Source organism: Mus pahari, chromosome 9 (genome assembly GCF_900095145.1).
Source record: "Mus pahari chromosome 9, PAHARI_EIJ_v1.1, whole genome shotgun sequence".
Lineage (NCBI taxonomy): Eukaryota > Metazoa > Chordata > Mammalia > Rodentia > Muridae > Mus > Mus pahari.
The window spans coordinates 60,276,559-60,302,492 of record NC_034598.1 but is presented as its reverse complement, the minus strand read 5'-3'; the positions used below and the strand labels follow the sequence as shown (position 1 = coordinate 60,302,492).

At 42.4% G+C, this 25,934-nt stretch overlaps 1 protein-coding gene across 2 annotated transcripts in view; it reads left to right on the top strand.

The window, feature by feature from the left end:
* Ptprr (protein tyrosine phosphatase receptor type R) overlaps positions 1–25,934 on the top strand; it is a 225,343-nt gene that overhangs the window by 133,287 nt on the left and 66,122 nt on the right. The window contains exons 1-3 of one of the 2 annotated variants that reach the window (XM_029542551.1): positions 861–917; positions 3,493–3,603; positions 14,030–14,298. In XM_029542551.1, the coding sequence (XP_029398411.1) occupies positions 3,601–3,603; positions 14,030–14,298 (272 nt within the window). In that variant the 5' untranslated portion in view covers positions 861–917; positions 3,493–3,600. Of the gene's footprint in view, positions 1–860; positions 918–3,492; positions 3,604–14,029; positions 14,299–25,934 lie in introns of those variants that run through there. The other variant, XM_021204396.2, reaches the window with a different exon arrangement.

Here is a 25,934-nt window from a genome sequence, read left to right as displayed (position 1 = left end):
TCTAACTGCATATGTAGCAGAAGATGACGTAATCAGCCATCATTGGGAAGAGAGGCCCCTTGGTCTTGCAAACTTTATATGCCCCAGTACAGGGGAATGGCAGGGCCAAGAAGTGGGAGTGGGTGGGTAGGGGAGCAGGGACGGGGGAGGGGTATAGGGAACTTTCGGGATAGCATTTGAAATGAAAATAAAGAAAATATGTCTAATAAAAAAAATAAGATAACTACAAAAAAGGAAAAGAAAATGACTCAGAAAACAAAGAAAAAAATACCAACTAGAGAATCACCTTTGTTCATCATCTCCAACCCATGTTTCTTGAGGGAAAGAGATCTTTTGTTTCTTTTCTGGGGTGAAGAGTCTTCAAGACAGGATTTTACTCCGGAACTAGCCGTCCTGAGACTTATGAAACTGAAGCATTAAGTCCCACATTAACACAGAACTAATTATTTAGGTTTTTATGGTTGTCCATGAACAAATTACTCCAGCTTCATAATTACTATATTTCACAGGAGGAAGCCACCTTCTTTAAATAGCAGGCTGAATGGTTCCTGAGGAAAATAAAAATGATACAAACAGGAAAAAAAAATCATACACTATAAAATATGACCCATAATTTCTGAGTTAGATGATTACTCCTTCAAAACTTGCGAACGTTAACCAGCCGGCCAGTGTGAAGAGTTCCCAGCCTAGCATGTGGGCATACGTACCTAGCTGAGGGCATATATACCGTTGGGGTTGACATACCTTAGATCATGTGATCGAGTGCTTGCACTGTGCCTACCGTGATGGAAAGCAGCACTCACCCTGCAGAGCCATCCTGTCCTGAGATGAATCGCATTCGTTTGCAGCCCTCAAGTGAACCGGACCATTTATAACATTTCCGTTTCATTTCTCGGCTCTCCATCTGTCCCTAAGAGGTAGGCCTCCCCAGCTCCCTGTATCTGCTTTATCTTCCCTGATATAAGGAGTTGGAAAGAAAATGGGGGGGGGGGTGCATGAAAGAGTGAAGAGGACTGGGGGAGAGATGGTAGAGGGAAGGACAGAACCAACTTCATAACATCAAGTTATAGAACAGCTAGAGAGGCCATCGTCATATAGAATGGAAACGTCTCGATTTTTAAATAATAAAACACACCAGCTGCTTTTACTATACCTACGTGTCAGGGCAGAGCCATGAAATAAGTCATAAAGATGGTGTACTGGCATTAACTTGACCTGGCCTGCGAGTCTGTGACTTATTGAACCCGCAGCCCCTGACAAAACCTAAACACCACTGGGTTAACCCTATGCAAAGGTTAGATTGGCCATTAGTGTGTACTGCAGTCTTTTGATGTGTGGGCTCTTGAAGACCGCAAACTTTTCCTTTATTACCCTGCCCTTCTCAGGCTGTTTAGATCTCTGAACCGATATAGCAGTGCTCAGCAGGAGCAGCCTGACTCAGAAGGAAATCTGTTTACCAGGAACGTGCAGTGACTAAGTTCTAGTTCAAAACAAGAGCCCTTTTAGCTGGGGGGTGGGGTGGGGTAGGTATGGGAGGGTGCAGGCATGATTCTGCCGACATCCTTGCTTCACTTAAAAAAGAAAACTCAAAGCAGGTCCACGGAAGGCGACGCGTTTATGCTCTTGAGAACCATAGAAGTATAGAAGGAGAATGGATCCAACCACAACCTCTCGTTCCAACTTCTTCTTTAAATTTGACACGAGTTTAAACTCAGATCCTTATGCTTAAATCTGACAAATGTCTGCTGCCGGTGTGAAGGCTTAACTAGTTTGCTTTTGTAACAAACAATGAATGCCATTTGCTTGCCTGAAAAAAAAAAAAAAAAAAAAAAAAAAACCAACTTTCAATCCCATTCTCGGTTCCTACAATAGTTTTCTTTTCTATTAGCTTCTAGCTGTGTTTACAGAGAAACTGGAACAAAAAAAGAAAAAAAAAATGGCCTAGCTGTTTTCAAAGAAGTGAAAAAAGAAATTGTCACAGGAACCCAGTATTTCCAGCAAAGTATTCTTACTAAATCACATCTCCAAATGAGTACTAACTGATCCTCTATCGTTCAAAGTATGTACATAAATTATTTCCTTTTATCTGCGCATCTGTCTAGAAAAGGCAAAAGGTAGTCACACATAAATAAGTCTCTCTCTCCAAATGATTTGTAGCATCATAATTGAACTCCAAGTTTTCTTATTCATCTTTGACTGCAGAGATTAAAATTTCCATAAAGTAGTTTTCAAGGTTAACATTTTTATCTAATTGGAAAAGGATAGGTACACTTTTTAACCTTAGAAATAACTAGAAATGGTCTCAAACTGTAAGCACCTGGAATCTAGGTTTAATTTGAGGCTTGCTTAGTCTTTGGGGCTAATTAATCATCAAGGATAGACACGTGCTCTCACTAAGGATTATAGAATGGTCCTATGAGTGAGTGGAGACAGTTTGCTTGATACAAATTTTGTTTTTCCTACTCAGAACCCACCTAGGTTTTTTTTTTCAAAGTGACGTTTCTTTACCTATAAATCTACAATATCATCAACTTAGATAACATTCCCATATCCAGGCATTCTGGCCCGTCCGTGCCTGTGATGCCAGCACCTAAGAGGCTAAGGCAAGAGAATTAATTACCTTGAGTTCCAGGTCAGCCTGGGCTATGTAAGGAGAGAGTCTGTCTAAAACAGAAAATAATAAAGTTCTGAAGCATCCATTCTGTTCTGGTCTGAGGAATGAGTAACGTTGGACCAAGAAACAGTCACATCTTATTTATACGTATTGTCTAGCTCCACTCCAAAAGCAAGGAGTAAAATCAGTAAAAAATTAAAACAATCCTATTCATTTTCTTACCATTTATTACTAAATAATTCTGACCCTGTGGGTGTTCCCTGTCACTCCAAATAAAATATAATATCCTGGCAATTTCTACGTGCGATGCTGCTGTTAGGTTTTTGACAAAGGAAGTTCCATTTAAGAAGGAAAATGGTCCTGATAAAAAGAAGAAAACTGAACAGAAGTGGTCCCAACCTCGAGGCTTGTTTATTATACCATCGCGAGCTTTTCGTTCGCACCTGTTTCCCTTCTGTTTAAAAGTAAGGAGCAGCGAGCGAGCGAGCGCTGCAAGACAGCGTGGACGTGGGAGGGGACTCTGAGTACGGAGAGCTTTGGTAACAGTTCCTCCACACAGAAAAGCACAGAGCTCTCTCACCTGTGAACCAGGTAGTTTCCAGGAGAGGCTGTACAGGACGTGGAGGAAGGCAAGAACTCAGGAGCCTGTCCCCCATGCCCACCCCCTCCCTTACAGGATCTCCTGACATCGAGGACAGCTGTCTGTCCGTGCCTGAGCAGTTAGGGCAGCAGCTGTGGCAGCACTGGGTGGAGGTGTGTTTTACTACACCGAGTGGAATCGAGCTAAAAAACAAAACAAAACTATGTTGACAGTCTGATAAGAGCTCGTTTCCCCAGGCTCTCCTTTAACCCCGGGCTTTCTGTTTTGCTTTCGAAAGAAAAATGTTTTACAAGGGCAGCATGAAGCGGACAAGATCTGGAGCAAAGAAGGATTTTACGCTGTCGTCATCTTCCTCAGCATCTTTATCATCATAGTAACCTGTTTGATGGTAAGTTTGCTTCTTTGTGTATCTTGCCCTTTGTGGGGCCCACTGCTTAGCAATGTTAGCTGTTTTGCCCTCTTGAATGAATGTTGAAAAGACTACGGAGCAGAAGCCAGGCTAGAATCGTGTTAGGCTGGGACCATTTCTTTGTGGCAGCAGACGTTTGATTGCTAAATGAGGTGTGTGTGGACGTGCGGAAGTGTGGATGTGCGCCTCACGATGAGGCTGCAGCTGCACTGAAGTGTTTAGGATCTAGACCAACCCCTGTGTGAAGATTTAGAAGGTGATTTACTGAGGTCACTGCAACCCTTAACGTCACTGAAGTCTCAAGTGCACACTTTGGGGCTGACTTTATTTCTTCTCTTATGTCATCTTTATGGGTCACAGGGAAAAAAATTTTTTTTGAAGTACATATTTGAGGCAAGCTTTCTCCCCAAGGAATGGTTTATTTCCTCATTTTTAAACAGCCTTGAAGGTATTCTAAGAAATATTCAGCACTAAAGGAAGTGATTATACCCATTCACTGTTACCTCATTTCCAGTTGATGAATAATATATAAGAATAAAAGTAGACGTTCCAATTGTTCTGCAGGTCGTGACACATAACCAACAAAGCATAGTCCTGATTGTAAAAAGTAGAACCCAAAATAAGCCCAACCCTCTAAATTAAGCCAAGTTTTGTACTGAACAAGTTAATAGTAACTTTCAAGTGGAATGAGGGTTTTTTGTTATTATTACTATTCTTTTAAAAAAAAAATCTGTGCTGTAGTTTGGAGTTTACAAATGGGTTTAATATCTTTTCCTGTGTATTATGTTCATTTTATTTTGCATATTTTAGGAAATGCTTCCTCTTTTATTTTATACGTTCCCTCAAAAGGCATAATACCCATGGTTCTGTCTGCGGTCAACAATGCTGCCAGGCATTTTGTGCCAAATGCTTTGCTGTGTTGTTTGCATGGGTGCCCTTCCTTCTGGAGGCAATGCCAGAGAGGTTGAGACTGGGTCTAAGAGGTCAGAGAGGCTCAGCTGATCTCAAGTTGGCAGACACCGTAAGGTCACCACCAATAGAGTGAAGAAGAGCACATGTCCAAGATCTCAAGATATAAGAAAAAGCAAGACATTCTAAAAGTCCCATCAGAATGGATTCAAAGATATCTCCTTTGGATCAGAAACTGAACTTCTAAAAATTGTGACCTAGTAATCAAGACTGTCATTTAAGAACTAAGTTTAAAAGAGACTTTATATCTTAAGTGGTAGATAGTAAAGAAAATAATTTTAATGAAAAGGAGTGAAAGGTTTATTGTAAGGAGACCTCTGACTACTTTTTTTTTCATTTTTAAAAACAATTTAATGATAGTGAGATACTTAAGAGGCAATGTTAAATAAGGAAGGTATATGTTACACTTGTGTACAAATATATGTTGTAATTTGGATTAAAATATATAAAATTACAAAACATTAAAAATAAGCATATGAAAATGCCAATTGTATAAATAGGGTAAAGTTATAGAATTTATGTATATATTTCCTCAAAATTTAATTAATTAATTTTTATATTTTTATTAGATATAGTCTTTATTTACATTTCAAATTTTGTTCCCTTTCCTCATTTCCCCTCTGAAAACCCCCATTCCATCCCCTTCCCCCTGGTCACTAACCCACCCACTCCACTTCCCTGTCCTGTCATTCCCCTACACTGGGGCATTGAGCCTTCACAAGGCCAAGGGCCTCTCCTACCATTGATGTCCCCCAAGGCCATCCTCTGCTACATGTGCAGGTGGAGCCTTGAGTCCCTAAGTTTGGAGCAGAGACAGAAGGAAAGACCATCCAGTGACTGTCCCACCTGGGGATCCGTCCCATATCCAGTTACCAAACCCAGACACTATTATGGATGCCAACAAGTGCTTGCTGACAGGAGCCTGAAATAGCTGTCTCCTGAGAGGCTCTGCCAGAGCCTGACAAGTACAGAGGTGGATGCTCTCAGCCATCCATTGGACTGAGCACAGGGTCCCCGATGGAGGAGCTAGAGAAAGGACCTAAGGAGCTGAAGGGGTTTGTAGTCCCATAGGAGGAGCAACAATATGAACCAACCAGTACCCCTAGAGCTCCCAGGGAATAAACTACCGACCAAAGAGTACCCATGGTGGGACTCTGACTACTTTTTTAAAGGGTGTAGTTCCTTCTCCTGGCTGATTGCACTTTAAGATATGTGATCCTTCCTTCTTCGGCACAGGAAAATCTCAAGTTCTGTCCTCTGTCTTCTTAGTCCTAATTAGGATTTATTCTCTTGCACAGATTAAAGGGATTGAATGAGCTAAGAGAATAGCTCAACAAAAGGCTTGCTGAGAGTTTGTCAGTCCCCATGTTCGATCCTTATCACGACAAGGAGAAAAAGAGGAATTCCAGAATAGTAAGGAAAAAAGAGCAGGAAGTGATAAATAAACAGACTGTCTGGAGGATTAGTAAGATTCAGAAGACAAAGGCAAGAATGAAAGGGAAAGGTGAGAAGCCAGTTCTCATAAGCAGGCTTTGGGTACTAAAGGGCAGAAAAAGTACAGGGTTTGCTATTGACAGGTAAGATAGGTTTCAGATTCAGTGACTGTAATTGAAATATAATGTCCGGATGTCCCACAGACTGAGTACAACCATGCACTGGACTCAGACTAAAGGACCTATAGTGGTCCCGCCCTCAACTTTTTGGGACCAAGACCAACTCCTCTTCTAATATTAGCAAAGCATCCATGTAAATGTCACAAGCCTGAATAGGTCTGTTCCAATGTCACTAGAATGAATCAAGAAAAGAATGTTTCAAAAGTGTGGATGGTGGTGTCGGGTCTGTTGTTGATTCATCCACACAGTCAAGCAACATGATCATAGGCAACATATTCATGCAGAGGACCCAGTGTGGGAATGAAGAGGATAAGGCGCATAAAGTCCCTGTTTTCTGAGGCTTTAATGATGGAGAGAGATATGGACAAAGGCTAACATGTTTTAAATATCACACAGTGAACATACTGTCTGAGCCCATTGACAGGTCATCCCAAGAAACACATAAAGATATTAGAATGATCCATGGCTGTCAGATCATGGTGAACAGAGGGACTATTGTGTGGAGAATATAGATTTTTGGGGCAATGAACTTCTTCTGCATTCCGATGACTGCATGGCTTTAGGAATTCATCAAGTGTGTAAAATGTTCATCACTAAGGGTGATCTCATCCTTACTGTGGCAGAGTCAATAATTCAATACTGCTTCTTCCTGTATTATAAATGTACCACACCAAAGCAAGCTATTTATAAGACAGGCATGGATGGGAACTCTGTACTCTCCACACAGTTTTTCCATAAGCATCAACAGTCACATCATTCCTTTGTTCAGTACTAAATGGTAATCAGGACCACAGAGAAGATAGCATAGTAGTGATTGATAAGGCAGAACAGTCAGACACACACGCATGGGAAGTGCATGTCGGACAGAGAAGACAATGGTAGAACAGTGTTGGGGGGAAGCAGGTTTAGACTGACAGGATCAAGGGGGAAATGGAAACAGTGTCCATGCAGATGATGGAAGTGTGCTTAGAAGGTCAGTTTCTGATTATGCACGTGGTTGTGGTAAAAGGTAGTTGAACTGGAATGGAGGAGAAGCGGAAATCAGCAGGCATAGAAGACAGAACGCTGTGTGACATACAAGGAACGGGAGTCCGAGGGTCCTGATGACCAGGGAAAGGAAATACTAAATGCCCTCTATGTCATCTGGATTGCTTACCAAGCCACGGGGTTCCCTCTCTAGGGAAGAAGCATGTTAAGGGGTGGCGAATAAAGATGGAAACCAGAACGCTTGACTTGTATGCAAGTGATTATTATGAATGAGTGACAGAAATAGGTTGATTGATTTCAAGCACTACCTTAAATTTTACCGTGGAGGGGATCACTAAAAGAGGAACAGAGGAACCTACAGTGCTTAGGAAGGGATTGATATTCATGGAGAAATAATACTCTAACAGGATTAAGGCGAAGCTAAATTTATCTGATACGATTTGCCACGGCTCACATTTAGAGACACATCAACTATGATTCTCTATGATCAACTCATCTTCCTAAATCCAAACACTTCTGATAATTATCTTTAATTATTTTTTGCCAAGATCTCTTAGTATTAGACAGGATGTATTTTGTGCTGAAGTAGACTGCGACACACTTTATAATTCTCAAATGCACAATACAACTGTTTCCTGCACTTTTGTTGACTCGGTGGCAAAGAAAAAGCTATAAATCAGAATGATCCTATCGTGGTATTAATTATATTTATAGAATATCAAGTGCCATTATTTTTGTTCAGCCTTCTTATATTTATTGCATTGAAATAAAAATCAGGTAATTTTCATCATGGCATTATATAGGTAAATTGTTGTCATGAAAGGTTACATCTGCTATACAATGCTATCATAAAACTTGCCAAGGTTTGTTTTTTTTAAATATGGCATATTGTTTAGTTTCCTTAAAATACAGAAAAAGTAATATTTATTGCCAGACATAAAATTAGACAAGCATGACATTTTCAAATGTGTGACTTATTTAGCACTTCTCAAATATGAACGGGGAGTGGGCAGACTACTGGCACATAGACAAATAGAATTTTCCAAGAAAAAGTGTGTGGGCAACTTCGACTCCATTCAGTCTGTTTTTGATAAAGGAAATATCTTACTGAGAAGAATTAGTTCTTGAACTTGACTGCATAATAGAAAGTACACCCTTTATCATCTAAATTAGACCTTTCAGTGTATGTACAGACCTATTAAAGGGTGTAAAAGTATTCATGAAATGTACATAGACACACCTAGTGGCCAGATTGCTTCTGGAAAGCAATTTGAGAAACCACAAACAGGCTCTGGCATGTAAACGTGCTGGCATGGTGAACCCACAGAAGAGCCATCCAGGTATGATGTAGAAGGAATGATGTGGAAGGATTCTCTAGTAATGCTCTGGTACCTACAGCAGGAACTACTCTGTTGGACCAGTAGGCTCTGAACATCACGCAATAAGTTCATCCCAAAAGTGGACATAAAGAACTATTTTTTCTCTAACCTGTTATTTGTAATCTCTATGGATAAGGGAGATAGATCCAGATAGACGTAGCTGATATGATTGACTAGGACGCCATCGCCAAAGTACACCTGTAGCTCAAATTATTCTGTTTATGAATTAAGTAATCTATAACCCCTTTACTCATAGTAATAAAATAATAATAATAATAATAATAATAATAATAATAATAATAATCTACTTCTTCTGTATATAGCATACTTGCTGGTCCTAAACTTAGTGCAGGACACAAAATAATGTTTTACATTTCTATCTTTACTGATGAGCCAACCAGAATTCAGAAGAGACAGCGGCTTGACCCATAGCAAACAGTGCGCAGGTATGTGTAGGAGGAAGGGAAGGGCAGGAGGGAGACACGGAAGTGGAATTGGAAGTCAAGCACACCTGGGTTGGATGTCTACACTTGCTTCCATGGCTCTGCTAGATCCCATACCGGAGTCAAGCGTGGTTATCTTTATTCCTCTCAGTCATTCTGCGGACTTCTCTTCTAGCCACAGATAGATCTAGGAACACATGAGTATGCCTGTGTTTATCAGGCAGACTCCACCCAGGCAAGCTGATAAGCATTTGCTACTCCAAGCCTGTGTGCAAAGGACACACCCTTTTGCACCTTAGACCCTTGTTCCGGACATGAGCTTACACACCAGCCTCCTGGAAAACTCCAAGCTCCTGGGAACAGAGTCATGTTCCACACCTGCACCTCCAGTCTTATTTCCGGGATATATTAAGAATGTTCATAACAGTAAAAGAATAAACTGTTTCATAACCTACCATAAAGCACACTACAGAACACCATCTATTAGGGCCATCGTTTTTAAATTAGAATGCCCCTTATTCCAAACACACTGCTTTCTGTTACTCATGAGTCTTTTAAAAATGAAAATTATAACCGCAAAATGTTTCAAGGGGGGCTTTGTTTAACTTCCTCTCATTTCTGCGTTCCTTGGGTCTCGCCGCTGCCATTTTCTATCCCCCATACAATAATTTAGCTTTTACAGCTCCTTTTACTCAATATTCCTTTCCTTTCTCCTCCCTCAAATGATCAGATTATTCTAATGCATCCCAAAACTCCAACACAAGCTCGAGGGGCGGGGCGGAGGTGGGGGGAGAGAAGGAAAAGTCTTAACTTGACGTTACTCTGCTAGAATTTAAGAATGAGTCTTCTTAAACAAAGGGAATTTTCATAGCAAAAAGACATGTGCAAATGTATTGTGTGTGTGTGTAAGGATCCAAACTGTGCAGAGAAGTCTCTGACACACACTTCCCGAAGCTCTGGGTCAAAAAGGAGAATGTTCCGGGTAGTTGAAAGAAACCATAGATGAATGATCACATGCCTAGGGTTTAGGAGACCTGGACTCCAGACTTTATAGCCAGTGTTCTGTGAGCGATCTGACTGCTCCAGCTTCACTGTGAAATAGAGACGTTGTACCAGATGAGTCTCAGGTTCCTTATCGATTCCTTACTGTAGGGCTGCCCAGCAACATCAAGGGCTGGCTGTTCTGATGGGGTGAGGCTGGTGGCCTTTCCTGTGCATTGCTCAGTGTTTGCCAGCAACCTAGCCTGACCCTGGCCCATTATCTTCCCCCAGAGTTTCTCTAGATATTGTCAGGTACCCTCTGCAGGACAAAATTCTTACTAAGCAGTTGAAGACCACTGCTTTATAGCTAAAAACCTATGAAAACTACCTTCGTGCCAGACAGCAACCTCATCTTCCCCCACACCTCTTATCCATCAGTGCATCCGGTGTTTTGAGTACTTTTAAGTGCCATATTTACTCACATTAAGCATTTTCCAGATTCTGATTTTTTTTTCCTAATTAGTGCTGTAGAAATCAGCTCATAGGCAGACTACACTGAGGTGAGTTAAAAGCCAGAGGTGAAATGGATTAAGATTATAAAATATGTGGCAACATTTCCCCATCGAACTGTTTGCGGCAGAGAAGGACATTAGACCAGATCTTGATTACACTGATGTAATCATAAAGTGACATGTGAGGAATAATTGAGAGCAGCTGTACCTGGCATTTGATTCATGGGACAATATGTCTCCAAAATGAAAACATAAGTAAGCAAATATCCGAACATACATGTTACAGTCCTGTGTGGAAAACTTAAAACTATAAACTATATGCATCACTCCTTATGTGAAATTGATCCTAGGGGTATAGATGCCTTTATTTCTTCACTCAGGATATGCCTTATTTGCAACTTAAAAATAATATCCCACTATATATTTGACTATATATAATAACTATATATAATAATATTGACTGATCTTTCAGTAGTTCTGTGTTTAGCTTAACACAGTAAGCTTCCCATATATGTGCACAGTTGGTGGTGTCATACTGTGGCTTTTGTTTCTGCGGAGTGGTGACAAGATACATGGAAGCTGCAAATAAGCAGAAAGGTAAACATATCAGACGCTACACACAAGATAAAGGCATCCCCTGCGTCATCGGTTTTTTTTCTATAGCTCCAAGAAAGCACAGCACACTTATCTGAAAGTCATCATTATAAAGGAAAGCAGCTCAACTCTAAGTATTGACAGCTGTCTTCCCCCTGTGCAGTAATATTTGTTGTGGAAATGTCCCCACTGAAGTAGGTGTCCCTGTTTTTTTGTTTGTTTGTTTGTTTGGATTTTCAGGCAGTGTAACCCAAGTTAAATCCTACAACGTCTGCATTCCATGTGCTAAGACCAGGAGCACATATCATTGTTCTGAAAAATAATCTAAGATTTCATTTTTCCCTTGCTAAAGATTATAGTTTCCAGGTAATAATAAAATAAGCATTAAAAAAGGATTTGTCTTAATTTCCCAGCAGAACAATGTATGATGTCTCCTTCTAGTTATTCCTGATATGTACATAAGGAGACTGCCTTTCTATCCATAAAAGCATATCCTTAAAACTGATGGTTTTGAAACCTTTCTCTCATTCTTTTTTTAATAAATCTTTTTTTTTAGAATTATGTATTTGTATGCATATATGAGTACACTGTGGCTGTTTTCAGACATACCCAGAAGAGGGCACATGTTATAGATAGTTGTGAGCCGCCATGTGGTTGCTGGGAATTGAACTAAGGACCCCTGGAAGAGCAGTCTGTGCTCTTAACTGCTGAGCCATCTCTCCAGATCCCTTTCTCTCATTCCTGTCTAATTCTTGATTTAAAGACTGATCTATTAGTTTTATGTATATTCATGCCTGCATTGAGTTTATGTGTACTGCATGCATGCAGGATCCTGCTGAGGCCAGAAGAGGGTGACAGATTCCATAGAGCTGAAGTTGTAGGCAATTGGTAGTCACCATATTGGTGCTGGGAATCAAACCCAGGTCTTCCACAAGAGCAGCAAGGGCACTAACCACTGAGCTATCTCCCCTGTCAATTTTGTTTGTTTCTTCTGCTCAGTACCACAAGTAGCCTCTAATTCTGTCCTATGCACCACTAAGCATGCTAACTGTACTGTTAATTCCATTCCTAACTGCTTGCAAAGAAGATTTACAGCTTGTCAATAAGTATTCGGTTCAGTTGGTCCAAAGGGCATTTCAGTTCTCTTTTTAATTTTTTTAAATATGTATACATGTATGCAGCAAACTATGGTCATATTCAAGGAGATTGATCTCTCCTCTCTCTCTCTTATAATTCACTCTAGTTTTAATTTCATTCTTATCTGTTTTTATACACATAAGTTGTTAAACAGACTCTTCTTCCATGTTATTCTGAGAATCCCTGGGAAATATTTTTAATATTCTAAAATAAAATTTCAAAAGTATTTATTTTATACTCTTAGATGAACTCATACATACGGCCACATATGCGCAGAGAGAGCCTAAATTTTCCAGAAGATTTAAAGTATAGAAATAAGTAGATTTTTTTTTTAAAAGAACTTTGAAAAGACAGGGAAGCTATAATGTATTTCATGACTAGCTAGAGGGAAGCTGACTGGAAAGAGCCAGGAAATCTTCCTCCTAAACTCGTGTCTGCTCAGCTGACGGAGCCTAGAAATTAAACCAGGGAATCTATGTCTTGAGGCATCCTGGAAGCTGGGTGCCGCCACCTTTATAACTGCAGATGGTGACTTGTCACGGCTCCATCCACATGAATTAGCTCAAGCCACACTTGACAACAAGCTAGCAAACATACCGAGGACATCTGGCTTTTGTAGGAGTCGGGATAGCAGAGCCGGCATCAAGTAAACGTGAGTAGCAAAGAAACAAGAAAGACGCTTACGATTCTTGAGGGAAACGGGGGCTTTAGAAATGGAGGTGGGAAGGGCAAAAGAACACAGGTAGAGAATATTGGGGTCACTAGGGCACAGCAGGGAAAGATGGGAGGGATCAACCAATCTGAAGACGCACTACAGACACATGATGCTCTGAAAGCTAATGGCTATCCCACCAGGCTCATTCTTTTAAAAGCTTAAAAGCAGTCGCCTTGTGTTAGAGAGAAGGCCCAGTGCAGAAAGGTACTATCCACTCTTCCAGAAGACCAGGGTTCAATTCTCAGCACCCACTTGGTGGTTCACAACCATCTATAGCTCCAGTTCCAAGGAATCTAGCACACTATTCTGGCCTCCTTAGGCACCAGCCATGTACACAGCCATGTGTACACAGACACACATTCAGGCAAAACACCAACACCCATAAAACACAGAAAGAAACTTTTATCTTTATCTTTGATGAATGCCCTACATTGTTGCTTCGCCTAGTATTTAACGATTCTCAAGTTGAAGTATGACTAATGACTTGTTTACCAAGATAAGAGTGGATTGCTAGTAGAGTAACTATTCTTTTAATATTTTATAAGTCTTGCTTTCTTGCTATAAATGGATACATTTCTCTATCTCTGTAAAGATCATAGGCCCATGTTTTATAGTTCTTCCTTCCAAATACCTCCCTTTTCAAGAAACTCCTATAATCAAACTGTCATCCAGCGTCTTTGTAGAATGATTGCTTGAGTTCCTTTTGCATCTATCCTTGAGGAACATATTCATGTGCACAAACTTTAAAGATGTATGTCCAACCCAACTGGAAATACCAGTCAAAGGCCATTGGTCTCTGTACCATCCCCACCTCCAGCCTATGCCTGTACCGAGCAGTTAGTGCTCTGATGGGTGATGGTGTGTTGGCTGATCGTATTTATGTACCCAGCATATCCTTTGCAGGAAAACGATCTCGATACCACAAAACCCAAGAACTCATATTAGAGGCTGGGACTACTTTCTCGCTAGTGTTCATTCTGATGTGTCTTCTAAGGTGGGGAAGAGAAGATCGTATTCTGTATGTCGTCCAGGATACAAAAATCTCACAGAAGCCCGTATGTCTCCTCTTTTGTAGATTATTTACAAGTTAAAAGAAAGGCTTCAGCTTTCCTTAAGACAAGATAAAGAGAAAAACCAGGAGATCCACCTGTCACCCATTGCACTGCAGCAAGCACAGTCGGAGGCCAAGACGACCCACAGCATGGTCCAGCCCGATCAGGCGCCAAAGGTGCTGAACGTCGTCGTGGACCCTCAAGGCCCATGCACTCCTGAGATTCGGAACAGCACCTCCACCTCTGTCTGCCCTTCTCCCTTCAGAATGAAGCCCATAGGACTCCAGGAACGGTAAGCGCCTCAACTGAGTTTTTTGTTTTGGTTTGTTTCTGAAAAAGTTTCCTCCAGCTAGAAAGGGTGAAAATGGAACCTCCTGACCATGGGGTGGAACCGTTCACCACGAGACGGGCCCCCGGAAGTAGGTTTCTCGTCATCCAAATGCGTCTCAATGTGCTTGGGAAAAACTTTCAGGGACATCTTTTTCTGTGGAGCTTGGGTAGACTCAAAGTCCATCTGCATCTATGGGGTGGTCCCTACCACCATCGGTTATCAGGGGCCACTAACCAGACATATAGAGTTATCTCTGTTAACTATGTTCAAACACGGTTCAAGAGTTGCTAATAAATGCAAGTGTTTCCTTCAGATTCATAAGCTGTTTGACGTCATGTAAGACGCTAATTTTGTGCCATAAATTAACTCATCTGAAGTTTCCTTTCTGCTTCCTTTAACCATGAGAATTATATATCAAGATCTATATTTCCATTACCCTTACCTCTCTTTCAGACAAACTTATCCCTGTGATGCGCTTCCATTTAAAGCAAGTCCTGTGAGGGGAAAAAAACTAGAATATGCAAAGTACATAATGAAGGGTTGGGGGTTTTTTTTCTTCTCCCAAATATTAATTTTTCCATAGTGTTCTTACATAATTCTGTTATTTTCTGGTGGTGCGTGGAATTGATCATAGTGCCCCATGCATGTTGTAGAAATGATCTATCAGTGAGCTGTATTTCCAGCCGCCCATGACAGATTTTATTTTTATTTTCAACATAGTTATGTTGTGTCCAGCGTTGCACAAAAGGAGATATGAGAACACACAAAGCCTAAAAGGAAATGCACTTCCTCTCCCAGGTCTCCACTTGGTCGTCTTTGTGTCACTTCCTCTCCCAGGTCTCCACTTGGTTGTCTTTGTGTTTCAGTTCACATGTGTTCAGTTCACATGTGTTCAGTTCACATGTGTTCAGTTCACATGTGTTCAGTTCACATGTGTTCAGTTCACACGTGTTCACTTTACTTTTCTTTCCAGCGACGTATCACCATGTCCTATGGAGACAGTCATATTCCACACACCACACACCCCCACACACACACCATACCACACACCACACACACACACACACACACACACACACACACACACACACACACATCCTTCAGAGAAGTACAGCTTAGAGCTTTCAATACTTCAAAATATAAACTGTGTCATTCAGGTCTTTGAACTTCAGCCAGATGTGACTGCTCACACCTGTAATCCCAGCTCTCAAGAGGCTGAGACAGGAGGATTACCATAAGTTTGGGGGCTACATAGTAAGTTCCAAGTCAACCTAAACTACTGTATAAGACTCTGCCCCCAAAAGAAAAGATCTAAAATTCTTTTAATGTATTGTGAATGATATGACAGGAGAGGAATTTGTTGTGATTCACTATAAAGACACTTAGTAAACAAACCATTGATTCCATTCCAAAGGGAAATCGCTCCTCCTATCTCTTCGTGCCCCACCCCCAAAATAATGCCTTCTTGACAGTTCTACCCCAGCCCCAAAGTGACATTCTCACACTTGCATAGAGCACAGGCTTTCTCAGCTTTGTTCTGGAGGTGAAGGTGGGACAGACCTTTCTTTTTGATGGTAGCATGGGGTCTGGAGACCTGGGATGTAGACCCACAGACTCATCGTTCATCTGATCTTCATTTCCTTCTAACCCAGGAAAGGGTGAGCTGAATTCTCATCTTCTTTCCTGTCTCCAGTCTCCGACACTTCAAAGAGAAGCCTTGAGGCAGAGATCTGAGCATCAGGGGTGATCTGAGAGCTATGTAGCAGGAAAGGTCAGTCTGGATGTAGACAGTGAGGGGAAGGTGCACTGAAGATGCATAGATAGTAATGAGCAGGTTGTTTTTTTAAACAGGCTAATTTTAATTAGTACCATGCACTACTAATTCTATGCAGCGTAACATCATCCAGGAGAGCTGCAGCATCCTGTCCTTGAAGGCTACCTCCTTAGCATGCTGAGATTTCAGGGAACATAAGGTTAAAGATCCATGTATTCATTTAATTGGAGTACACATTTGAGAAGAGAGGAGAATCGAGTGTTATCTTTATTTGTGGTCTACATGGAAATGCTATTAGAAAAGGAAAAGGCTAGAGCTTTATGCATAGTAATCAGTTCCCACGTCCCCTGATCTGTAATTACAACCGTCCCTGAATCCCCTACTCCCAATGCCTTCCCATCTCAATGCAGGAGGAATCTGTTCTCTCCACAAGTCTCCTAGGAGCATACTTCATCGAGTATTTGCTCTCTGTCCACCCTAAAAGTTAGTTTTCTTTTATATCAAAGAACTTCTATTCCCTTAGGTCACACGTTCTGTCCTCTTTGTCTCTCACGTTCTTCTGATAAGTTGATGCTCGATGGTCTAACTACCCAATGCAAAACATATGCTTCCTGTTTCTTCCTGTCTAGCATGAAAGGCTGCCCATCTCTTAGCATCTCTCCTCTGTTCTACCATTGTTTGTACTTACTCTTGAGCGACCACTTTACCCAAGACTCCTCAGTGTCTCATTCTCTACCCCCCCCCCCGCCTCCTGTCTTATCTAACCACAACCATTCCTCACACCGATACTTATTCTTATAGAGCTCCTGACCCATGCACTTCTCCTGGGGTATTACCTAAATGCAAAAGAAGATGCTTAGCAACAGGACTCAAAACTTCCATCAAGGCATTTCTCTTTGTGAATCCTGAATCCCAGGAACCTGAAAACATCCTCAACCTCCTTTCTTCCCCTCTCACAGTAGATGCAATCATGTGAAGATCTGTCACCTCTCTCCTGGGAGCCTCTTCTTTCTAATCATATCAGCACTGAGGATTCGGGGTTTCACAGTCCTCTTCACCAGCCTCGCGCGGACCCTCCCGCCTCCTGCTCGGTCCTCCTCCAATCCATCCACAGATCACATCCATCTCAAGCCGCAGTGTTCTAAAGCACATTTGAATGCCCACTCTTTTCAACCTCCTCAGTATCTCCACTCCACATTTCTTTCCTGGAAGAAATTGGTAATTCCTCTATGTGGAATATGACACTCTCTCTGGCCTAACTTTTGCTAGCCTCTGTCCAGCCTTATTTCCTGCTAAGTACCCACGCACATCCATCTAGCTGCTGTGGTGTTTTTCCAGGCCCTGTACCAAACTCTCCCATGAAACAGTACTTGCCTAGGCTCCATCCCTCTTTTGCCTATCCCTATTTGCTATTTGAAAGTACCACCATCGCAGTAACAGTGAATCTGTGTCTACAAATCAAGGAAATGGGAAATACAGTTTTATCTCTCTGTTGCTCTCATTGAACTTTTGTTCTAAGGTCCTTCCCACCTAAATGGCAGAAACTCGGTCTCTGCCCCTTTCTCTACGTTGGCCCCTGTTGCTTGGGGATTTCATCTAGATTTTGAAAGGATCTTCCCAATATAAAATGTAAGAGGCCCATCTGCCATGATACTGTGCATCCAAACTGTCACTTGATAAAATGTCCACTACATCCTGTACCCTTAGAAAGTCACCCATGGCTGTTACTACTTGTCCATCCTTTTCTATTCTGTCTCTAGTGATGACTTCCTTTCCTTCCCTCTCTTCCCCTTTCTAGACTGTATCCAACACATTCTGAGGTACCATCATATCCTCACTAGTGACTACTATACCTGGAGTGGAAAGCTAGGAAACTTGATGCCAACACTCCGTTCCTACAGCACCTTCTCCCAATCACTTTTGGGTCAAGGTCCCACTTCCCCCAGGGCTCAGCCATGAAAGGCAGTGACTTGCCCATGCATGTGCTGCTCTCAAGTCATCCCGGCTAACACTTCTCCCTCCCCTGAGTCCGTGGATTCTTTCTCTGGCTTCGTGAATAAAATTCTCTACTGGTGTTGGTTTCGTCTTTCCCTTCCTCTGGCCCCGCACACATTCAGATGTGTTTTTCCACTAAGGATTTGACCTTTGAAACTCAAAAGACAGAGCCCATGTTTCTCTGCCTTCTGCTTTCATATTTTTCCTTAAGCAATAAAACACTGAACAGCTTGACGGCTTGAAAACAAGAACGGTCCAAAGGTGAGGGACGGGGCTTGGAAAAGTGGGGAGAGAGTTCACGGGCCACATCCTCTGGAGTGACTCACGATCATTCCTCACGATGACTTCGCACCTCGCCCATGGAACCCAGCACTAACTCAGGAACTTCTCTTCTGCTCCCTTCTGCACTGGTCCAAAAATCAACGTGTGTAAATGCCTGTGTGTCTTGTCACTCTCCGTTAACTGACCTGCCAGAGCCAATATAGACTCTGCAGTTCCAGAGGACATATATATATTGTTTAATGATTGCTTTATCTCTTATACAGAGAGTGTAATCTCTGGAGAGCAGGAACTCCCGGGAATGAATGAATTTTGTTCCTCTTCTGCGTCCCCTCCCGTCTTTCTGCTGCTGTCTGTCTCTGCCAATATGGCACAGTGGATCCCTTTAAGAGCGATAAAATATGGCTCCTGAACGGCATGCTGTCCAGACACAAGAGCTTTCTGACATTTCATCTTTAAGCCTTAACGTTTTGTGTTTATGTATCTTAAAATCACCTTTTAGAAGGCTCGTGTTTTCCTTTCCAGAGCTTGATCCTGATGTAAAGTAAAACCCTCTTTATTACATAAAAGCCTGGTTATAAAGCCATGAGATCATAAAGGCTGCCTTATGAATTGGATGTCTCAAAAGACTCTTGGGTCATGCCAAGTAAATCTCTCATCCTTGGTATCAATAGTATAATTTGGTTAAAATGTAAGTAAAATAAGATACAGAGGCTAAATGTACATGCTTAGATAAGTATGAAAGTATACACTGAAAATTATGAAGATTGAAAATCCATACAATTTTAGACTTAATTGTTTTATCTCTATTCCCAATTACCCCCAAATCATATTGACTCTTCTCCACTTTCTCATCCTTGATGGACTCCTCACCCTGGGCCTGGCTACCATTACTTCATCTTTTAACTGAATTTTCTGATTATAAAAATGCCATAAGAATTCATCTACGTTATATATCACCTGCACATTGTATTTTATCCTCTGTGTCTAAATCTAACTTTTCCCTCTTTTAAATCATATTGTATTCTTTCCAGGCCTATCTTCCTAAAACATGTCCTACTAACTATGGAAAAGTCCCCCAATCACCCAGAAGACAAGACATCGTTGCCTGGGAGACCCTAGACAACCTAGTTCCCTTTCTCTCTCCAATTCTGTTTGCTCCTGGCCCCAAAACACTCTGTCCCCTCCAGTCTCTTCCCAGTCCCACCCTCTTCCAGAAGACAAGGGACCCTGTGCAGACTGTAAAAGGCACGACAAGAACCATGCCTATGAAGGTCCCGTGGATTGCCTCTTTGGGCTGCGGCGTGACTGGAGGTTGATTCTGAGCACCGGAAATGAACATGGTGTGTTCACATTATTTTTCGATTTTTTTTTTTTACCATCTTGGTTTTCTGTGAACAGTAGAACTCGAGAGAGGAGAGTTAGACAACTATAGACAAGATACAGTCTCTCTCCTAACCTACCCTCCCTATGATCAGTAAGTGGGCCAGCAAGCCTATGGCATTAGCAGAGGCTTTCTTCTTTCAAACAAAAGGTCCTACAAGGGGATAGGTACTTTTTAGGTTCTTTTTTTTTTTTTAAGCATACTATAATGTGGTTTGTTTGATCTTCATAAGTGATGTGCCATCTTAGGATCGTATGTGTCTCAGAATTTCAACCTAGATAATCCTGGAAGAGTACTGCCAGAGCCATAAAAAATTTCCACAGTAACAAAAGCAATGAAAGAAATGGCAATAAAATGATCCAACCACGATCTTCTCCCAAACTCAAGCCCAACTCCTTCGTTTTATTATAATTTTTTCCTGGGACAGTCAAATGCCCTGGCTTCTGTCTCCTCCTCCCTCCAGTGGATACATTTTGATAGGTAAAAAAAAAAATTTAAAAATATTTAATCCTTCTCCTGTTGTTCTTCCTCCAGGAGATGTGAATAAAGATCGTGACTGATCGAATGCCAGGGCATAAAGTGTATTAAGAACTCTAGAATTTAAAGCCTGTATTCTTTAAACCAACCCCCGCCATGAGAGCAGAATCAACTCTCGCACTCTCTACCCAATGGCAGTGAAATCTCAAATCTGCTCTGAGGTCGTAAGTGGGGCTTTGTGAAGGCTTAGCGTGAGACGCAGATTCTTATCCATGTGGTTTGTGCACAGGATGCTCTAAGGAGAAGCCTAGCAGGAAAGCTGAGAAGCAAATCAGACGAGGACAAGCAAAGGGGGATTGGCTCATATGCTCACTCTGACCATACAGGGAGCCCCGAATCACCCATGGTCGCTCATGGACGGTACTCACCTTCAGCAATATGAGCTTGCCACCCATTCCCTCAAACCACCGCAGGATGCTTGCGGATATAACATCCTAGTCAGCTCCTGTCACCTGAGGGTGATTCCCTAGAAAGTGGCCACGGGATGCATTTAACAGGCATCGTCCCTGGATCGAGGAAGATGAGAGCATTAGTCAAGCAGAGGTGACCTGAGGGGGACAGCTGCAGCATCAATCCAAGGGTTGTCCCGCCAGTTCAAGCACAGTTAAGTTCATACTGCAGGTTTCTTTGATCTTTCCAGGCCATTGGCCGTGTTCTGCATGGTCTCCTTAGAATAAACACCGTTTGTTCTACCCGAACTATGCACCATTGAACACAGTCTATCAGCCTGACTCATTTGTTCCACCTGACAGTATAAAGGATCCTAGCACAATGCAGAACAGGCAAATGCATGTCGAATGAAAGACCCCAGGAAGACTCACAGGCTTTCCATATGCCTTATCTCAGCTTAGCCTCACAGAAGAAGAAACTTGCTCTGTGTGTGTGTTGAAGAAGCGTGCTCCGTGAGTTTAGCTTATTGGCAAAGTAATTTGTAGTTAAGCTTCTGGGCTGTTAGGGAGGCAGACACAATTGAAGAGCAAGCAGCCTGCCCCCAAGCAAATGCTGTACTACCATCTTTTGAGAAAAGAAGACAAACGTAATCCTATATCCCATGGAAAACAAATTAAAACAGTATAATGGGAAAACAGGGACACGACATATTGCCACACAGTCATTTCCCTTCTCAGATTTCTCACTACACTTTCAGAGTCCTTTTCAGATTTTAAATCAGGAAGATGGAACTTGGAGAAACAGACTAAATCACTCAAAATGGACAGCCATTTGCCATTGCCTGCCTGCGGGGAAGCGTGTTGTCTGTCCCAGCCTTCTTGCTTGCCTGGTCTCTCTCATTCTACAGTTCAGATGCTCATCTGGCAAAATGGTAGGGAATATGAGCGCAGCAAAGAAGCTTCCGCGAGATGCAATGTTAGCAACAATAAAGAAAACTCAAGTCAAAACTGAGCGCAAAGCATGCTGGGTGCACAGGGCAGGGCGGGGCGGGGCGTGTCTCTGCTTTGTCTAGATCTGGATATACTTGCTGTAGACAGAGGGGCGAGATGCCTCGGGGAAGATTTGTTCGTGCCCCTCCAGCCACTCATTGCTGTTGGAATAGGCAAATTGGCAACTAACATATGTGTAGGACATCGGCCTGCCCTAGGCCAACCACTCTTAATGTATTATCTCTCAGGATACTCCCAGCATCCCTTGAGGCAGAGTAATAAGGGCATCCCTTATCCTTTCTTGCAAGTGAGTTGAGACTTAGAGAGACTAGATCTCATGCCAGCACCTCAAATCATTAAAAATAGACTAGAGATTCACATCTAGAGAATATAGCTACAAAGTTACTACTTAACCGTCTATCCCTCTTCCTCCTAGACGACACAGGTGGTAATATTTGAGCTTTTTGATAGCTTTTTTATATCATATTTTTATAAAAAAAATACTTAATGGGATACCCAGAAATGTGGAGAACATTGGGAACACATATAAGCTCTCATTAAGAATGAATGACAAGCTAATTTCCTCTTTATTTGTACAATATAGACATCATGCATTTTTATGATGTTAAGTCGGGGTTCTGAAAGTTTAGCAAACAGTTCTTAAGAGAATTCTGTATTCCCTGATAACACTTTCTTTAAAAAAAAAAAAAAATATGGAGACTAAGAAAGTAGAGATAAAAATGTTGAACTCTCATCTCTAGGCAAGTCGTTGAAGAAAATGTAATGATATTCAACGTAAGAAGGCACAATGGCAGCAGATATAAACTCAGGAGGCTAGAATTGGAGCCAAGGTTATAGTACGCGTGAGGGAGATTTAGTCGAGGTAGATTCAGGGGAAAGGGTTGGAAGCAAACCTGGGGCCTCTCACATGTTTGGTAAACACTCTACCACTTAGCTATATAACCAACCTGATTTCTTAAAAATTAAAAAAAAAAAAAAAGAAGAAGAAGTTTTGCTTGCATGTATTGACAAGCATGGCCCAATGCCTGAGCCTCTGTTTCTGGGTGACCCACCAGTTTGGGACTGGACGCTACCAGATGTCACTACGACTGCTCCACTTCTCAGGCTGCCTTCCCATCCCTCCCTTGCGACACCTTGAAAGCATGCCAGAGCGGGTCCCAATGAGTGCTACTCCTTGTATTTGCCACCAGTCCACTCGTCACAGGCTGCCTTGTGAGATTGGCTAGAACAGACTCTCTGCCCTCCTATCCCCAGCCTCTCATGTCCTCGGACCCAAAGCCTGATCCTGAATCCTGGCCCCTGGGGTGAGTCACATGGGAGCCATCTCCACACCTGCCGTGGAGAGAGCAGATTCAGTCAACCTGGGGAACTCTTCTGGCCATTCAGATTATGACCTATATATTTAGAGAGAATTAAGTGTGCTTCCTACATGTTGCATAAGGCTGAAATTTCCTTAAGGTATGGTTTTATTTTAACTGTGTACAGATGGGAAGTGGCACATTTGGAAGTGTATGTACATGCCGTTGGAGGCCAAAGGTGCTGGGTCCCCTGGAGCTGGGGTTACAGGCAACAGTAGCCACTCAAGCTTGGGAGCTGGACTCCGGTCCTCTGACAGTACAAACTGAGCCACTTCTCCATCCTTTCCATCCCAAGGCAGGCGTTCTATCACATTCTTGTCATTCTCATTTTTGGGACTCCTGTTCACCGATGGCTTCATTCATGGTCGAGTATGAGCTTCACTTTGGAGAGTACTTTCTTTGCTGTCTTTGGACACAGCAGAAGAGGGCATCAGATCACATTGCAGATGGTTGTGAGCCACCATGTGGTTGCTGGGAATTGAACTCAGGACCTTTGGAAGAGCAGTCGGTGCTCTTAATGACTGAGCCATCTCTCCAGCCCCAGTACTTTCTTTGTAAAAGGCTCTGTCCTGTCCAGCTTTGCTAGGGGACCCTACTCCAGTCCTCTGTGTACAAGTTGACAGAACTAGGTGACGCACCCCTTTTTTGCAAGATTCGCTTTCATCAGGGCAGACGCAGACAGTTCCCAGGGAAAGCCTATCTTCCTGTTTGGAGAGAGCAGCTCTGAATCTTAGGCAGGCAGGCTCTCACCCAAAGGCACTGTTTGAAATGTGGCATACGGTCAGAATGCGATTGTGTGCATCCCACAGGCTACCTGAGCATTGCTTGTCACTGGAGGGAGGCGCCCTCCCACTCTCAGTAGATTTCCTTGGGTTTGGGGTCCATGACCTCCATTTAACAGGACACTCCAAAATGATGTATCATCAAAGGCAGGTAACTTGAGCCAAATTAAGTAAGTTTGAAACTGATTGTCTTCTTTTGTATGTGTGAATATATTATAAGTTAAAGCGCTGTCCAGTTTAGCAAGACCTCACGCAGGGAGAGGCATAGGGGACCAAGGAGCTGCATTCTCAAATCAGTTTCTGTTGTTAGGGCCAGGTTCATTTGACTCCAATATAGAGAAATATTGCCCTCTAGTGGAGACAGCATATTGATTCATTTGCCACCTAATCGTGCATAGGGGAAAACTGAATTTTTTACTTCTTTCCCCGTGTTATTAAAAATGGTGGCGCACGCCTTTAATCCCAGCACTCGGGAGGCAGAGGCAGGCGGATTTCTGAGTTCGAGGCCAGCCTGGTCTACAGAGTGAGTTCCAGGACAGCCAAGGCTACACAGAAAAACCCTGTCTCGNAAAAAAAAATAAAAAATCTATACAATATATCTTTATTATGGTTTCCCTTCCCTCTACTCCTCCCAGTCCCCCCCTCCCCTCCTCTTCAGGTCCCTCCCCCTTTCTGTGCCTTGCAAAGGACCTGTAGGAAAACAAATTTTAAAAGAAAGGGAGGAAGAGGGAGGGAGGGAGAAAGGGAAGAGGGAAGGAAGGAGAGAGGAGGGGGAGGGGGAACCAAGACACAACATTATGAAAGCGGGAATTTCCAAAAATGCAATTGAGTTCGTTTTGCATTTCTGTCTTCCACTAGGCACACAGCCTAACCTGAAGAGGAGTTTGTTTCTCCAGCAATGGAGAAAACTCATGTTCCATTTGAAGCGGTTATCACCTGTAGATAGCTTCTGTGTTAGGGGTGGGAGCGCAAGTGTCTGCCTCTTCTTTCCCCTCCAGGACCCCATCGCAGCCCTGTGCAGGCCTCTGCCTCTGCGAGTTCAGATGTGTTTAGTAGGCCCTGACTCCTTGGTGTCCTCTGTCCCCTCTAGATCTTAGGCTCTTCCTGCCTCCTCTTCTACAGGGTCTCCTGAGCCCTGAGGGGGGGGGGGTGCATAGAGAGATCCCACTTAGGGCAGAGCATCCCAAGGGCTCTCACTCTCTGCATGCCGTCCGGCCATGTTCATCCAGTTCTTGAGCAGAGAGCTTTATCATCGTGGTCTGCTGATGGTGGCTTTTTCTACTGCCAGGGTTCTATGGAAGAGTCTAAATCGACTCATTTAAATCAGCTTGTAGAGTACATCACTTGAACTCTGGTTATATGCTATGATGGTCTCCCTCCTCAGTGAGTTATTGGGGGCAGAGCAATAGACATAGTCCAACCAAAAGTTGGAGAAAAGAGGGGTTCTGTGCTTAGCCATGTGTGGTTAAGTGAATTTGCACTCAGGTAAATTGTTGAAAAGTAGAAAGCATATGTATGCACTACAGCACCGAGCGTACAAAAGGAGGAGGAGATGGGTCTGAAGGTTTGGGTTTGGGTTTTCTTAGCAGTGGTGTTTTAGGTTTTTTGTTTTTTTTTTTTGTTTTGTTTTTTTTTTCTTATTGTTGGCTTGGTTTGGGCAAATTCAATTTAGGAGTTTGGTTAGTAGATATTTTGGAAGCATATGCACAGAGACAAGTTCATAATTATTACTTCCCCAGTCCTGAATGTAAACCATTGAGAGTAGCAAAGGAACAAGAGATCTCTTTGCTAAATACTTTTTCATTTTATTTATTTATTTATTTGTTTATTCACTTTACATCCCAGTTGCTGCCCCCTCCCTTTCCCCTTCCACAATACCTACCCCCATTCCCCTCTCATTCTCTTCTGAGACCGTGGAGCTTCCCTCTGACCCCAGGATATGTTCTAAATAAGTATTTTTTGAGAATGGGTGAGACACAATGAGTTTTCTAATTTAAACGTGTAGTTCTCTGTATGACCTGTAGGTGGCGCACTCAAACAACCGTCCTCCTAGAAGTGAAACTAAAGGCCCCTTTGCTATTGTCCCAT